The 16,589-nt window shown below is 42.7% G+C and overlaps 1 protein-coding gene and 1 long non-coding RNA gene across 3 annotated transcripts in view; one reads left to right on the forward strand and one right to left on the reverse strand.

Annotated features, from left to right (window-relative positions):
* LOC108715237 overlaps positions 1-16,589 on the reverse strand; it is a 37,035-nt gene that overhangs the window by 780 nt on the left and 19,666 nt on the right. The window lies entirely within an intron of this gene.
* On the forward strand, positions 13,805-16,370 carry fadd.S (Fas associated via death domain S homeolog). The gene is given in 2 exon segments (NM_001095548.1): positions 13,805-14,318; positions 15,422-16,370. Coding segments are annotated over 2 exon segments (567 nt in total). The 5' UTR covers positions 13,805-14,029; the 3' UTR covers positions 15,700-16,370.

Here is a 16,589-nt window from a genome sequence, read left to right on the forward strand (position 1 = left end):
TGTTTTTTTCTCTAGCTGCCTTTATATAACATGCTGGAAACCCCCCCGATGACTTCTAAGCCCGGCGATGGTCGGTTCATATCCGCGACTTTTTTTGTTTTCCTTTATTCTACAACCGTTCCATTTCAAAGCACTTTGGGTCCATTATAGCTAATATGTTATTTTGTGTGGGAATCAACAAAAAATGGAATGGTTTAGAATTTTTTTTTTATTTAAATTTTTTGGTGCTTGTTTGCAACTAGCAATTCAAGATTTTTTTTGTTTTGTTTTTTAAAATATGGTGTTAGGGGTGAAAAAAAGTGGTTAGAAAATTTGCATTTACACAACCCAAATCCGTTTCTGTGTATTTTTTTTTTTTTTTTTCATTTATTCATAGAAAATGTTTAGAATTGCTATGGTGCTGTGTATGGCTTTAAGTGTTGACATAAAGGGCGAGTAGTCTAGTAGGTTTTTTTAAAAAAGCTTTATCTCAAGCTTTTTTTTTTAACACTAAACTATATAATTTATAGCTAAGGCTGATATTTATTACAGAAGATCCTCAAAAAGGCCAGTATAATTTGTAAAATGCAATTTTCCTCCCCCTTTGACTTGTCCATCTCGAAGACAAAATGCCCTGACCATCGGAAACGTGAGTGTGGTGTACTTGATATTGTTAGAATCTCAGTGCATAACCCTTCCTGATTTTATTTTAAATTCTTTCTAGGTTTTTTAAATTTTAGGTAAAAATAGGAAATTTGCACATCTATGTACCTTTTTTTCCCCTGCCCTTTTATTTTATAAAAATAGTTTCGAAGGGAAACGTCGTGGGGGGGAAAAGAAGGGTGAAGAATTATGAATGCAAAAAAAATATATATATATACATTTTTTTTTTTTTGCCCTAAAAATTGTCGATTGTGAAATTAAGGAGAACGGGGGGAAAAACTGAAAATTTGGAGATTATTCTCCTGTTTTATCAAAGCTGCTAAAAAGTTTAACGAATTCCCAGCATGGTCTGAAGAACACACAAAAAGAAAAATAACAATGCTTTTCTGTATCTTTGTCATTGTGTTATGCTGCTATTCTGTGGATTAGACCTTTTACTGCCATTTCTAGAATTTAATTTTCTCATAGAAAATTATATTATGTGACATCATGTTTTTTCGTAGGTTTTTTTTTTAATGTGATCAATTTTTACTTTTAATGTGATTACTGCTCTATTCCAAAAAAAAAAAAAGAAGAAAAAAAAAAAGTTCTTATCTTCACAATACCTCATGTGACATTTTATCACATTTTATACCAGGTATGGTGTCCAGTGTTCTTTTCTTTTTTTTTTTTTAAAGTTTTTATGGAATATTGGTAGGAAGGGATCAGAACGTGAAACCAGATCATGGGGGTTGCTGGGAGTTGATTATCAAGTGAAGTTACAAGAATAGGAATGTGCGTGCAAAGTTGAATTCTATGTCCGACGTTGAGAAAATGGTCTATATATACATGTTAAGATGCAAACCGGGCTGAGCATTTGAGATTTAGAACCAAATTTACAGATGGAAATTGCTTGGAAACGAGCGTGCGCTAAAAAGTTTGTTTCCGGGCAGAGACACACAGTCAGATTCGGGGAGATTCTGGCGACAATTTCCTCTTTGTGGCGAGTAATCTCTCCGAACTGCCTTCCCGTAGGCTAGAATGTAAATCACCGGCGGGATGGCACTCGGAGCGAAATGTTTTCCGAAGTTGCCTGACGAGGGTTCCGACTGCCATCCTGCCGGCTCTAGCGACGGGACGGCATTCTAGCCAACGAGAATTCTAACCGATGGTAAGGCAGTTCGGGGAGATTGGTCGCCCTGAAGAAGAGGAGATTTGTCGCCAGGCGACTAATCTCCCCGAATCTGACTGTGTGTCTCTGCCCTTAATGTTCATTTTAATGTAAGTGATTCTGTGCTCCGCCCTCCAAAGTATTGGTTGCATTAAGCCTGGTGGCATCTTCAAGTTGACTAGATATAGGAAAGTTACTAATGATAATGCAATGTTTACCACTTGATAAATGGAACAAACCATGGTGAGATTCTTTAGTCAGAATGCTGCTGAACGCATTTCACGCCGTTGATGTTTTGCCAGTCATGGCATGTCAGTTTCACATGGCTACACAGGCAAGGAGAGGGCCTTGTTCCATTCCCGAACTGCCCATGGTAACTTTATCCTTATTAAATAGCAAGCCAGCTAATTAATGATGCTAAAGTGCAAATTAGCTGGATTTTGCACGCTGCTAAACCAAAATCCAGATAGGAAAAATTTAGAATTCTTTTTAAAAATTGCTAGCGAGGGTGCAAAGAACACTGGGCTCATCGTGTCTAAATTTCAGGAATATTTTCTTTTTACCTCCATTTACCTCAAACGCTTCTGTCCACGTGTTCGGCTCTCTTTTTTTTTTTTAAAAAATTATTTTCCTGGACCAAATGTGATAATGGCGTCAGTGGTTCCCAGTTCCATATCTGGGGCAAGTGTGGGTACAGCTTTATCCTGGATGTACTGCTAGGCCAAAGGCTGACGTTGGGTTGTGTTTCCAACAGAGTCGTGTTATATGTCACGGTATTTACACCTTTTTTTTTTTGTTTGTTTTTATTTGATATAAAAGTCTTTCCGCTGTGTGCTTTTTGTTTTCCCATGTGTAATGGCATTGATGGTCTGAAACGCACATTGTCATCGACAGACCTTTTAACACAAACTCTCAACATCAGAGTGATATGAAAACTATATGAATTCAAATCTAGAAATAAATTTTAAAAAAAACATGTTTTGTGTTTTGTGATTTTTTTTTAAATAATCTGCGCTTGTATACAAAAAGGCATTAACTCTATAGGGCGGTCAGAATGTGTGGAATGTTAGAGGGTTTTTTTCCCAATTCGAATTAAAATGCAGATGTTTGCTTATTTATTACAATTCCAAATATAATAATGTGATTGAATAAAATTGTGAAAGATGGGGGGTAAATGGGGTAAAAAACATTTTAAATTTGTCATAGACGGCTCTCGTTGACTTTTACATGAACTCGGTGACATTTGGATGCCGACGATTTATATTAAATTTTTTAACATTTTTTTTGTGCTTAATGAATATTGTACATTCGCGTTTTTGAAAGCACAGTTCAAATTCGGGTTTTTCCATTTTAGAGCCAAAAAAATTTAAATTGTGGCAAATATTCTAATTTGAACGTTGCTGTATTACCCCCTCTTGCCCTCTGTCCAGTAAATGATCCATATAATCCATTGTGTCTGCCAATATAGGGATGTCTTCCCCTGTCATTTGCTCAACAGTCCAAGGGTTGAATGCTATCCAAGAGCCCCAGGAGTTAGTAAAGGGATTTGGTGGTGTGTGGCCTGTTTAAATCTAGAACAGGTATCAGAAAATTGCATGTGGGATTATGGGAACCGCCTTGTGTTATTTACAGGCATGTCTTCTCCAAAGGAGGAGATTAGGAGGCATTTCTAAAGATCCAGCTAAAGGCAAACTCTTGTTAACGTGATTCAGGTGTGGCCCCTCTTTTTGGTACAACTTTCCAGACACCATTATTATTAAAATGGCCAGAGTGTGTTGTTCCACCCCTGGTCTAGACAATGGACAAAGTGGGTGGCATGGCGGCTCAGCGGTTGGCACTTTTGCCACAGTGTTAGGGTATTGAGATCCTACATGACCAGGGAGCTATCTATGAAGAGTGTATATCACAATGTCATAAAAAAAGATCTAGGACAGGGCAAGGATTCTTAAGGTGTCCGATAAAAGCTGCCGACAGACCAAGTCAGCATCTTATTGGCCGTGTATGGGGCCCCCCAACGGGCTTCCCCGATCGAGATCTGGCCCAAAGTCGGCCAGATCTCGATCGGATGGGACAAAAAATCCCGTCGGATCGCGGCCGCATCTGTTCGTTGATGCGGTCCCGCGACCCGACCGCCCGTTCCCATTCGTTAAGGTGGGAATATTGGAGAGAGATACGCTCGTTTGGTGACATCACCAAACGAGCGGATCTCTCCGTTTATGGCCACCTTTATACACATTTATACAACCCAAGACCAAGCATCTTGGCTGCAATTTTTGTCCAATCAGACATCTACATCAACCTGAGAGAGGATTTTCTTTACCCGCAATTTTTTTCACCAGAATTTTAATTTTCCCACGAAACGGTATGCTCAAATTGTGTTAGTCAACTCATGCACAAGTTATGGAGCTACTTTTTCTTAGTCAGTGATCGTTTCAATTTGGCACTCCGACTGGTGAGTGGTCTAAAGGTGGCCATACACGGGCCGATAAAAGCTGCCGACAGACCGTGTCGGCAGCTTATTGGCCCGTGTATGGGGGCCCCCGACGGGCTTCCCCGATCGAGATCTGGCCGAAAGTCGGCCAGATCTCGATCGGATGGGATTAAAAATCCCGTCGGATCGCGGCCGCATCTGTTCGTTGATGCGGTCCGCGATCCGACCGCCCGTTTGGCGAACGCTAGGATCCGATCGTTGGGCCCTAGGGCCCACGATCGGATCAGCCCGATATTGCCCACCTCAAGGTGGGCATATCGGAGGGAGATACGCTCGTTTGGCGACATCGCCAAACGAGCGGATCTATCCGTGTATGGCCACCTTAAGAAAGGCAATGGGTGGATAAATGTGCACTATTTCTGATCTGCTGGCATGGCTCTTCCAGACCAAATAGTCAGCGTATTGGCCAATTTACAGGCTCCTCCTAGCAGCCGGCCTATCTGGCTGAAAGACTAAAGTGTTACTGTCACCCTCTTGATTCAATGGTAACCTTGAAACTCAAGGTATGGAAGACTTTCTCATAAACAGATCAAGTTTATTGTGGTGACTTCTTTTACAGCTACGTTGCGGCACAATCCTTTCTCCTCACCTTTCCCTGACATAGACTGCTGTCCCTGGCTCAATCACTGCCAAACTGGGCACATATTTCCTGTTCCTGTTCTCTTTATTCACTTTTCATTACAAACAACCTCACACTTCACCATTTAATTTATGACTCACTGCACCTAGTAGGCAAACTAATTATATATTAACCATTACTTAACAATTCACATTTCACCCCCGTACATGCCCTGTCTGCAGCCATTCAGCTGCTGTTGAGCTAGAGGTCCCTTTACCATCAGTACAACTGGGACATACCTATCAACACGCAAATTCCTAATCTGCATTATTCTACTGATATTGGTGATATTATCCTTGCTGTATGCAGTATTGGGGCTGATACCCCTTTCCCTATAATGCCATTGTTGATTTTCTGGCCAGTTACTAATTACTGACTGGTAGGGTTGGTATGGTATGGCAATTTTGCAATGTGCTTGGGGGTAAATTTCTTCCCCATTCTTCTACCCCTGGCCAGCCTAATTATATTTTTGTTAGGCCTAGCCTGCCCCTATCCACCAACTGTGTCCCTCAATCCAAGTACCCACCCCCTTGATGTCACCGCCTGGTGATTTGTACTGGGAACCCTATTGGCTGCTTGGAAACTGAATTACAAGCAACCAACCCCCTGGGCCATGAGAGTGACAGGCCTGACTCCATCCAACATTTTACCAGAATAATAGTTAAAAAAAAAAAAGAGGCAGAATTTTGCACAAGTCACTTAAAATGTCAGCTATGACTTCAAACGCCTCTCCGGTTTCCCAGCCATTCCTAGATATAAATCAGCGCCAAAGGCAACTGCGCCCGCTACCCCCGGCCATTTCAGAGAAAGAGAAATTCCCCCCAACAAACCCGAGTACTTTTGCAATTACACTGTAAGATGCACAGCTCAGGGAACAATGGCACTAAGTGTTTTTAAACTATGGCTGGTGCAGTCGGCCTGGGCCATGTGATACTGTATACAGTGTTTTGTCATCCGAGGAATGTCTTTGATCAGGAGTTTATGTAAGAGGGGGGAAGAAAAAGGCATGAAACCATAATCCGTTCCCACAGTCCACTAAACGTGAGCCGTAGCCGCGCCAGGACAATAGCAGCAAAGCTTTCAGCTGGAACAATGGCCAAAGGCCTAGATATTACACGGCTGCTGACTCACAGCTCCTACATTCAGAGGAACATTCCTCACTGGGCTCATTATTCTCCCACTGTTCTAAAGATGCAGAAGATTAACACTTTCCCCTTTTTTTATCCCCCCCCTAAAGTTTCTTTAGTATAAAAGGAGTCGCAAATTCACCCAAACTTTACAATTTTTCAAGAGACCTTAGAAAGTAGGGGGGGAGGAAACGACACATGCCGTCGGCAACCCAATTGCTGGTGAATTGATTATTTTTTTTTGTGTCTGGGCCTGGAAAAGTGTCTTCATTAAGGGGGAGAGGAATACTCAGAAATGCAGCTGCCTCTCTTGAGCCGAGGAAACAATACAGGACAGAGCTTGAAACCAATGTCATTTGGAATAAAGCAGACTTGTTGGAGAAATGGTTTGCTTTGCCTTTAAATAAGGTATGATGATTTTCTGTGCGGGTGTGGATACTCATATTTCAAGATATATTCCCGGGATCAGGCATAAAGGGGTATCATGCAAATACTAGGGTACTTATGAGGCCCATATAGGGTTGCCACCTGGCCGGTGTTGGCTGGTCCCAATGTTAATAATAGGGAAAAAAGATAAATATATAGGAAGGCCGGTATTTTTTTCCAGAAAAGGTGGCAACCCTAGGCCCATAAAGACTCATACAATAATTGATTGTGCCGTAACCATAGCCGGGGAAAGTTGTGCTCTTTCCATGTACAGACCACCTTCCATCCCCTGGTGCCATCGATGAAGCACAGAAAAGGGGCAGCAATTGGGGTGCTCACACCCCGACTACCTACTGCCTCTTCTGTAAGCTGTGCTGGCAGGTGCAAGCAGTTAGCTGCACAGAGACAGGTGTAACTGTCTATTCTGACAGCTGGATGACCTTGGAGAGGTTTCAGGCGGTCGGGTGCATTGTGCGCCAAAAAGATTGACTACTGCATCTCTTTATTTGCAGCACTGGTCCATGTAGTATTGGCACCCATTGTAAATGCTAATTATCCCAGCATCCCTGCCCCCTTATGCACTACATGCTGTTTGTTCCACACACCCCCCACGCTGCCCCCCTGTAGCTTGCTACTTGGTCCCCCTCCATTTCCATCTCCCCGCCAACTGCACCCATGGGCTGTGCCTTATTAGCCTACCCCTAGTTCAAACAGGCCCGGATTTGTGGAAAGGCCACCTAGGCAGCTTCCCAACCACACCCACATTGGTTCAAAAACACTGGGGATGTGCTGGAGATACAATCATTTTTAAAATTCCAGTGCGCCAATCCCCATTGCTCCAGACCAGATGATGAAAATTTGCATGAATAAAGGGGAGGGGACAGGTGCTACGAACGGCAGTGGGCCTAGGGGCGCCCACTATTTAAATCCCTGAGTTCAAACCCTTTTTTTCATTTTGCATCTGTCCCCCACCCCTTCCAATGGAATACATGACTCATGGAACAATATTTTTTATCTGAAACATTTACAGTACTGCTGACTGGAGAGCTCTGGGAAAGATTAAGTAAAGGGTGTAAAAAAAGAGACAGAGCAATGAAAAAGCCCAAATAAGGGCTCTTACAGACAAGCTTTTTTACCTGCGCTCCCCTGTGTTCCGGTTTCATGCTTTCAGCCACAAGGGAGAGCAGGAGTAGACGGACTGAATGCTTTTCGATGTGGCTGTACTCACACAGACACATGTAAGCGACGAACGCAGCTTTTAGTTCGGCTTTAGGGCTTTAGTCTGAGATTGAACCCTTTGTGCTACTGGTAACACTATTATAGTTGGGGGGCGAAAGTATATAATTTTCTGCTTTTAGAGCATGTGCTAAATATCTAGAATGAAATCTTCTAGTTTGCAGGACTTTTTGGAGGTGTCTAAAGGTGGCCATACACTGAGAGATCCGCTTGTTTGGCGATGTCGCTAAATGAGCGGATTTCTCCCCAAATATGCCCACCTCAAGGTGGGCAATATTGGGCCGATCCGATCGTGGGCCCAACAATCAGATCATAACGAAAGGTAAATAGGCGGTTGGATCGTGGGACCGCATCAACGAACAGATGCGGCCGCGATCCAACGGGATTTTTAGTACTGTCCAATCGACATCTGGCCCTTCGGAGGGCCCCATACACGGGCCAGTGAACTGCCGACTCGATCTGTCGGCAGCTTTAATCGGCCCATGTATGGCCACCTTAAAGTGATACTGTCATGGGAAAAAAAATATTTTTCAAAATGAATCAGTTAATAGTGCTGCTCCAGCAGAATTCTGCACTGAAATCCATTTCTCAAAAGAGCAAACAGATTTTTTTTATAGTCAATTTGGAAATCTATCATGGGGCTAGACATATTGTCAATTTCCCAGCTGCCCCAAGTCATGTGACTTGTGCTCTGATAAACTTCAGTCACTCTTTACTGCTGTACTGCAAATTGGAGTGATATCACCCCCTCCCTTTTCCCCCCAGCAGCCAAACATAAGAACAATGGGAAGGTAACCAGATAGCAGCTCCCTAACACAAGATAACCGCTGCCTGGTAGATCTAAGAACAACACTCAATAGTAAAAACCCATGTCCCACTGAGACACATTCAGTTACATTGAGAAGGAAAAACAGCAGCCTGCCAGAAAGCATTTCTCTCCTAAAGTGCAGGCACAAGTCACATGACCAGGGGCAGCTGGGAAATTGACAAAATGTCTAGGCCCAGGTCACATTTCAAAATTGAATATAAAAAAATCTGTTTGCTCTTTTGAGAAATGGATTTCAGTGCAGAGTAGCACTATTAACTGATGCGTTTTGAAAAAAACATGTTTTCCGACCTTTTAGCAACTCAGAGCTGAGCGAGACTGGAGCTGCTGTGTGGGCCAGGAAAGCGCCCCGCTTCAGGTGGTTGCTGTGTCTCCATCTGGGGGCTTTCTATCTCCCCTTGGCCATCTGTCTCTGTGGTTTGGCAGCCTAACATGTTGACAATAGGGATTAGGGATTGTGTGAATGGCCGGGGTGGGAGGGAGATATTAGAGTAGAACAGGGGGGTATCTCTTGCATCTTGTGCTCTCAGCAAGAGAAAAATATGTCTTCAGCCCTTTCGGGTAATTAATTAAAGAAGAGAGAAAAGTAATTACACCAAGTAGATTACAATTGCTCCCATCACATGGCAACAACATTACCCCAGGGGTGTTACTACTGCTGAAACTACACCCAGATCTATAGAGTCTCCTGTAGCCACACACTGTCTATTGCACTCCCACTCTGTTCTTATTGCTTGACCACCAACACCAGTGAGTTCTAATTTCCCCGTTATGTTCCCTCCTGCTTCCCCGTTATCTCTTTTTTATATTTTCCCCATGATGTGCTTTTTCTTCCTTTTTAACTCCAAATATATTAAGTAAAGGTATGGGAGCATCCAGAATACTCAGGACCTGGGGTTTTCTGCATAAGGGATCTTTCCGTAATTTGGATCTCCATACATTAACTAAGTCTACTTAAAATTAATATATTTAAACATTACAAAAAGACCCTATCTTTTAAGGATTAATTATATCTCAGTTGGGATCAAGTACAAGGAACTGTTTTATTATTACAGAGACAAAGGAAATCATTTTTAAAAATGTGAATTATTTGATTAAAATGGAGTTTACGGGAGATCACCCTCCCAAAATTCAGAGCTTTCTGTATAGCGGGTTTCTGGATCCCTGTATCATCTTCTCCTGTTTTTCATTTTCTCTCTTCTGTAGAAATATATGGGCCTTATTCTGGTTCCTGATCAGATAGATATTAACCCAATAATATCATAAGCAGGGGCGTAACTATAGAGGAAGCAGACCCTGCGGCTGCAGGGGGGCCCAGGAGGTATAGGGGCCCCACGAGGCCCTAATTCATAATACAGTTTCAATAAATATTGGTAAAACAAGTCAACTGCTAAAAATTTTGGGCGCCTGAAAAATAATTTGCTGTGGGGCCCAGTAATATCTAGTTACGCCACTGATCATAAGGCCTATCAATTGTTTTGGACCTTGGCTGCATTGTAAAGGGTAAGGCATTCTGGAAAACGTAGCAAAGTCTGCCATCTACTGGCAAAGGACATTGGCCATCATTGCCAAAACAAATAGTTTAATGAAAGGAGACATTTACAAAGGACAAAGACAGACAGATAGAAATTAAATTTGACATGGGAAGAATTGAACAGATATAGAAAACAAACTTTTAAACACTGAAATTGGGCAGTTCACCCTGGACAGACAGGGACACGTTTTAAATTGTGCAATATTGCTTTAAGCATACAATTTTGATGTTGCTGAACTAAAGCTGGGCTGACACAGTTCAACATTGCCCCTCCAGATGAAGGCTTACTGGTCCATGTATAATGGGGCCTGCCTGACCAATATTTAGGACAAACATTTGGCCAGATATAGGAATTGTTAGTAATAAGACTGATCCACTTTGTTATGGTGGTCACAGACCCCTTTAAGCCATTGTCTCACCCTACCTTCATCATTTAAAAAGCAGGGCGATACAGATTTTTACAAAAGGTGGTATTCCTACAGGCCAGGACTGGGTAAGGTCCCATAGTCAGTATTTAGTGGGCTGGTGGAGGACTATTTGGGCCACGGTGTACTTGGAATGCCAGGGCCTATTTTGACTTCCAGTCTAGACCTAGTGTTGCCACCTGGCCAGTATTTTACTGGCCCAGACTGTAAAAACAATGCTTGATGCAAATGTTATTAATAGGAAAAAACGGCAAAAATATAGGAAAGCCGGTATTTTTTTCCAGAAAACGTGGCAACCCTATCCAGACCTGTCCTACACACTTGTTAGACTAATAACTGATAAGTTTGGACAGTGCACAGCAGCACTAAATGATAACAGGGGCAATAAACAAACCCCCCAAACGGGCTTACTAAATAATATAATGCATGAAACTCACAATGGTCATTATTAGTAAGTAAGTGTGCTAACGAAACATATTACATTCTTGTTTTTTCTTTCCTATCTCCCTGTGCCACAGTCACATGGAATCAGGCCTGGATTTGTGGTGAGGCCACAAAGGCCCAGGCCTAGGGCGGCAAAATCTTACGGGTGGCGTGCCGCCCAGTTGCATCCTAAGGAGCACTAATGACGCACGGCTCCCCAGTATTCTCAAGTTTGCGTGCTTGGGGGGCTATGTGCACTCGAAGACAGGAGAGTTTGAGGACCACGCAACCTCTGGGCGTCGATTGAGAAAATCCGGCCCTGCATGGAAAACCCTATATCTAGATTGACTAAAGCTCCCCAAAGACGCAACGATTCTTCTTGCGGAACGACCAATTTTAGGGAAGTCCGACCAATCCTTCGAAATTATCGTGCGGTTAGTGGGATTCGAACGATCGTACATCTTACAATTTTTCGGCCGACATCTGTCAGGAAATTGATCGGCCAGGTCAAAAAATCTTTGTCGGTCCCAGTGCAATCTATCTATGTTTGCAGGGCCAAGCAGGCAGCTCCCCTTTGTTTTCCTGGCAAATTGGTCTTTTTAGTTGATGGTAAATTTGTAAAGAAAATCTCAACATCTATGGCCATCTTAAAGGTGACCAAACACAGAGATATTTAAGGTGCTGATTTGGGCTCTTTAGACCAATTGGCAGCTTATCTGCCTGTGTATGGTGCCTCTTTATTGGCCTTTCAGCCTGATATCTGGCCAAAAAAGGTCAGATATTGATCAGGCAGGTTTGATTGTCCCAGGGATCGAGGATGGTATTGGCTAGTTGATGCTGTCCTCAACCTATCGTCTCCCATTCCCATCCTTGTAATCTGACCGTTTGGCCCTAGGGCTGAACGATTGGATTATCCTGATATTGTCCGGCCTTTGATGGGTATATCGGGAGAAAGATCTGCTTCATTGATAGCATTCATTTGTAACTGTACGAATTGTATCTATAATATTTTTTATACATTTTATATTATTATAAAAATATATTATTAACAATGGAAAAAAAAGACTTTGGTGAGTAAGTCATAGACCCCAACCCCTTCTCTAAAAATGGATGGGTGAAACTTCTTCTTCAGGGTTGATGTTACTTGGGGAGCCTTTGGTGTCTTAGGTCCATATATTAATCCATGTCAATGATGTTGAACCATTTTACCATGGCCAAAATGGCAGTCTCATTGTCGCCAGGGGTGGTTCACCTTTTTTATTATGTTATAGAATGGCCAATTGTAAGCAACTTCAATTGGTTTTCATTATTTATTTTTTATAGTTTTATAGTTATTTGCCTTTTTCTTCTGACTCTTTGCAGCTTTCAAATGGGCGTCGCTGACTCCTAAAAAACAAATGCTCTGTAAGGCTACAAATGTATTGTTATTGTTTTTATTACTGATCCTTTTATTCAGGCCTCTCCTATTCATATTCCAGTCTCTTATTCAAATCAATGCATGGTTGCTAAGGTAATTTGGACCCTAGCTACCAGATTGCTTAAGATGCAAATTGAAGAGCTGCTGAATAAAAAGCTAAATAACTCAAAAACCTTCAATAATAAAAAATTAAACCCAATTGCAAATTGTTTCAGAATATCACTCTTTACATTATACTAAACGTTATCTTAAAGCTGAACAACCCCTTTAAAGGACAATTTCACTTTCATTAGCAAAACTGTTATAACACATAATCAGGGCCGCCATCAGGGGGGGACAAGTGTCCCGGGCCCGGGCATCAAGGGGGGGGGGTCCGGCAGTGCTGCAGTTTAGAAAGAGCCGGGCCATTTGCGGCCAGCGTGAACAGCAGTAAATGCGGAAGTGCCAAAAAGCCGAACAGCCGAACTCCCGAAGCATCGAAAATAGCCGAAGCCGAAGTCCTGAAGTGGCAAAAAGACCCGAAGTCACAAAAGGAGGCGAAGTTGTGGCCACCAATGTATTATTTTAATATTCTAAAGGCCTCTGCCACCAATGTTTTTTTAAAAAATATTTTTTGGGGCCCCAATTTTTTTTTAACTTGTAAGGGAGGCTCTGGCGCCAATGTTTTTTTAAAAAATATTTTTTTGGGGCACCAATTTTTTTACTTGTAAGGGGGGCCCCTGCCACCAATATTTTTTTTACAAAAATATTTTTTTGGGGCCCCAATTTTTTTTACTTGTAAGGGGGCCCTGGCGTCAATGTTTTTTTAAAAAATGTATTTTGGGGCCCCAATTCTTGTGTGTGCGGGAGGTTACTTTTTTAGCGCTGATGTCTGTGTGGTCTTTTATCTGTTATGTGGAGTGGGCGGCAGGGCCGGAGCTAGGGGTAGGCAGAAGAGGCACTTGCCTAGTGCGTAAAGTTGAAGGGGCGCCAGGCACGTACTCTTCTGTCAGATTCCCCCTAGTCCGGACCCCTGTGTCCCTACCTGCGGCAGTAATTCCAGCCGCTCTTTCTACTCCATGTACGCGCGCTAGTTTGCGCATGTGCGCACGCCTGTTCGCGCGCACACTCGTGGAGGAGGGCAACATAGTCGCCTGGGTTGCCTAGGGCGCCCAGGGGCCCCGTGATTTCTAATGGTGGCCCTGCACATAATACATGGCACTAAAACTCCCAGAAATGAGTTCAAACTTTCATAACCTGCCAAATTTTGTAAAATGGACATGATAGTCCAAAAATGTCGCCGCACTGTGTGCAGCACAAGTCTTTGTCCCTCTTTTCGTTTTTCAAATGTTGGAAGGTATGAATAGCAGATAGGCACAGTGTATTTTTGCAGCAAGGTTGCAACCCTATCTGTGTGAGTGACGAGCCGAGGGCGGAGATAACTGAGGCAGTTCTGAGGTAAACACTTCCTGGTGTGTGCGAGCAGTCCGTCAGTTGCAGCTGAGAGTGCAGGGCATGCTGGGAGACGGTACTTTTTCTATTAGTCCCCAAACCTGCTCAGTTAGAAAAAGGCTTCTTTTATATTTCAAGCCGCCTCTCTTGTGAGTGTGAATAGAGTTGGTACGACACTGGAGGGAGGGGAGAGAAATGAAATGAAAGGCAAGGCCTGGTGACTCTGGTCTGTCAAACAAGCTGAGCTTCCTCCCCGAGCTGCACAGACAGCGGCCTCTCACCATGGATCTGCAAGTCATGCTGCTCCAGATCTCCAACAAGTTAAATGACACCGAAGTCGGCAGCCTGAAGTTCCTGTGCTGGAAATTGGGCAAGAGGAGGCTGGAGAGCGTCCAAAGTGCCACCGACCTGTTCAGCCTGCTTCAGGAACGGCGGGAAATCTCTGAGGAGAACGTTGACAGCCTGATGCAGTTGTTGGGCTCTATCAAAAGAGACGATCTCGTGACGGAAGTGGCCGAGTACAAAACGAAGTACATTGGCGACTCCTTGGCCCCAGGCACACAGGAAAGAGGTAAGTCAAGTGCTTTATTTTTTATTTTATTTGGGGAGGGTTTCAGTAGTAAAAATCCGCCACAAGGCACAGAGTGCAGCTCGCGTAGGGTCGCCAGGTCTAATTTTCAAAACCAGACAAAATCAGCTACAAAACCAGCCCCAAACTGGCCAAGAGTCACTTCAAAAGTAGCCCAAAAATAGCCACAAGATTTTTGCCCCAAAATTGTCTGAAATTGAGAAAAGTCACTAGAAACCGTGAGAATGCTTAAGAGGGACTGGAGACTGGGGTATAGAGCCCAAAATCTGGCAACTCCCGACTTCTACACGTCAGTCCCATTGCATGCTGGATATTGTAGTCTTGCATTACACTTACATTAAACTTGGAAGTCGGCAAATTGTTAAACAAAAACTACATTACCCAACATGCATTGGGAGACACAGGCTTGGCACATTAGGGCAACAAAAAACTTTGGTTGGTTTTCAAAGTACAAACTAGCCAAAGGCCCAAAAGTAGCCAAAATCTGTACGTTGGCTAGTTTGTACTTTCAAAACCCACCTGGACTATAAATTAGTAGCCCAATGTGGCTGGAAACCCACCAACCTGGCAACCCTGAGCTCACATGAACGCAAGCAAGACATATGTACGCAGCTCCCCATTGTCTTTCATCAGCAGGATCCCCCCACAATTATCAGCAATCACTAGGGTTGCCACCTGGCTGCTATTTTATCAGCCTAGCCCTAAAACACCTGCCCAGGCAAGCGCCAGTATTACAAATTCACCGGCAAAGTAGTAACTGGTAAATGTTCTTAAAGGGGAACTCCGGCTTCCAAACCAAAATTTTATAAAGAGGCCAACATAACACATACCCATCACAGTTAACTGCTTCATCAAAAAGTAGGAATTAATGCCATTTTCTAGGCTGAAATCCAGCTTTTTAACAGTTCTTCTCTTTCTGCATCATTTGAAATCCTGGCAGGGAAGGCGGGACTAAACACTGATGTTACAAATTGTAACAACTACACCACTGCTTACAGACAGCATGCAGGAACTACATAACCCACAATGCATTGCACTGTGATGTTCCTCTCCTTATTGGAATCATGTTTCATCCATTATTGCAGATCCGTTGGACGACGCCTTTGATGTCATATGCGATAACGTTGGGAAGGACTGGAAAATGCTTGTGCGGAGGCTTGGCGTTACAGACGTAACAATCGAGCGTATTGTTGGGGCAAATCCTAGCAACATGCGGGAGCAGCTCTACCAGTGCTTGAGGAGCTGGAAGAAGGACAAGGGGGACAAAGCCAACATGGAGAACCTGCTCCAAACACTGCTGGGTTGTAAAATGAAATTGGTTTATGAAAAGGTTCTACAAAAGCTGAACTCAGGCAATTCATAGCCGGCGCTTTAATATTAAAGGGATACTGTCATGGGGAGAAAAAAAAATTTCAAAACACATCAGTTAATAGTGCTGCTCCAGCAGAATTCTGCACTGAAATACATTTCTCAAAAGAGCAAACAGATTTTTTTATATTCAATTTTGAAATCTGATATGGGGCTAGACATATTTTCAATTTCCCAGCTGCCCCAAGTCACCTATGCAAATTAGGAGCTGAAAAAGTGTGAACATTTTTTTTCACTTCCTTGTTTTGTGATGAAAAGTCACGTGATTTCCCTCTCCACCCCTAATTTACATATGAAAATTAGGATTTGGTTCAGCCATGCACAAGGAATCCGAATCCTGCTGAAAAAAGCCGGATCCAGAACCCAATCCTAGATTCGGTGCATCCCTACTTTCAAGGGGTTTTTCACTTTTAAATAAACTGTTAGTATGATGTAGAGAGGGATATTATGAAACAATATGCAATTGGTTTTCATTTTTTATTATTTGTGGTTTTTAGCTTTTTATTCAGCAGCTCTCCAGTTTGCAATATCAGCAATCTGGTTGCTATGGTAAAATTACCCTAGCAACCATGCATTTAAATAAGAGACTGGAATGTGAATAGGGGAGGGGCATGAATAGAAAGATGAGCATTTTTTTTTAGAGTCAGAACTAGAGGGCAAATAATGAAAAAATTATAAAAAGATAAAATGAAAGAATTGAAAAGATGCTTCTATAAAATACTAAAAGTTAACTTAAAGGTGAGCTGCCCCTTTAAATTTTCTGGATAATAAAAAAATAAAAATCCTATGCCATACTCTACTTTTACAAGGCACATGATATAAATTCTTTCTTCCTCTCTGCACTGTTCAGGCTGAAATCACCAGAATACAAAATGCATTTACCGT

This window comes from Xenopus laevis, chromosome 4S, assembly GCF_017654675.1.
Source record: "Xenopus laevis strain J_2021 chromosome 4S, Xenopus_laevis_v10.1, whole genome shotgun sequence".
Taxonomy (NCBI): Eukaryota; Metazoa; Chordata; class Amphibia; order Anura; family Pipidae; genus Xenopus; species Xenopus laevis.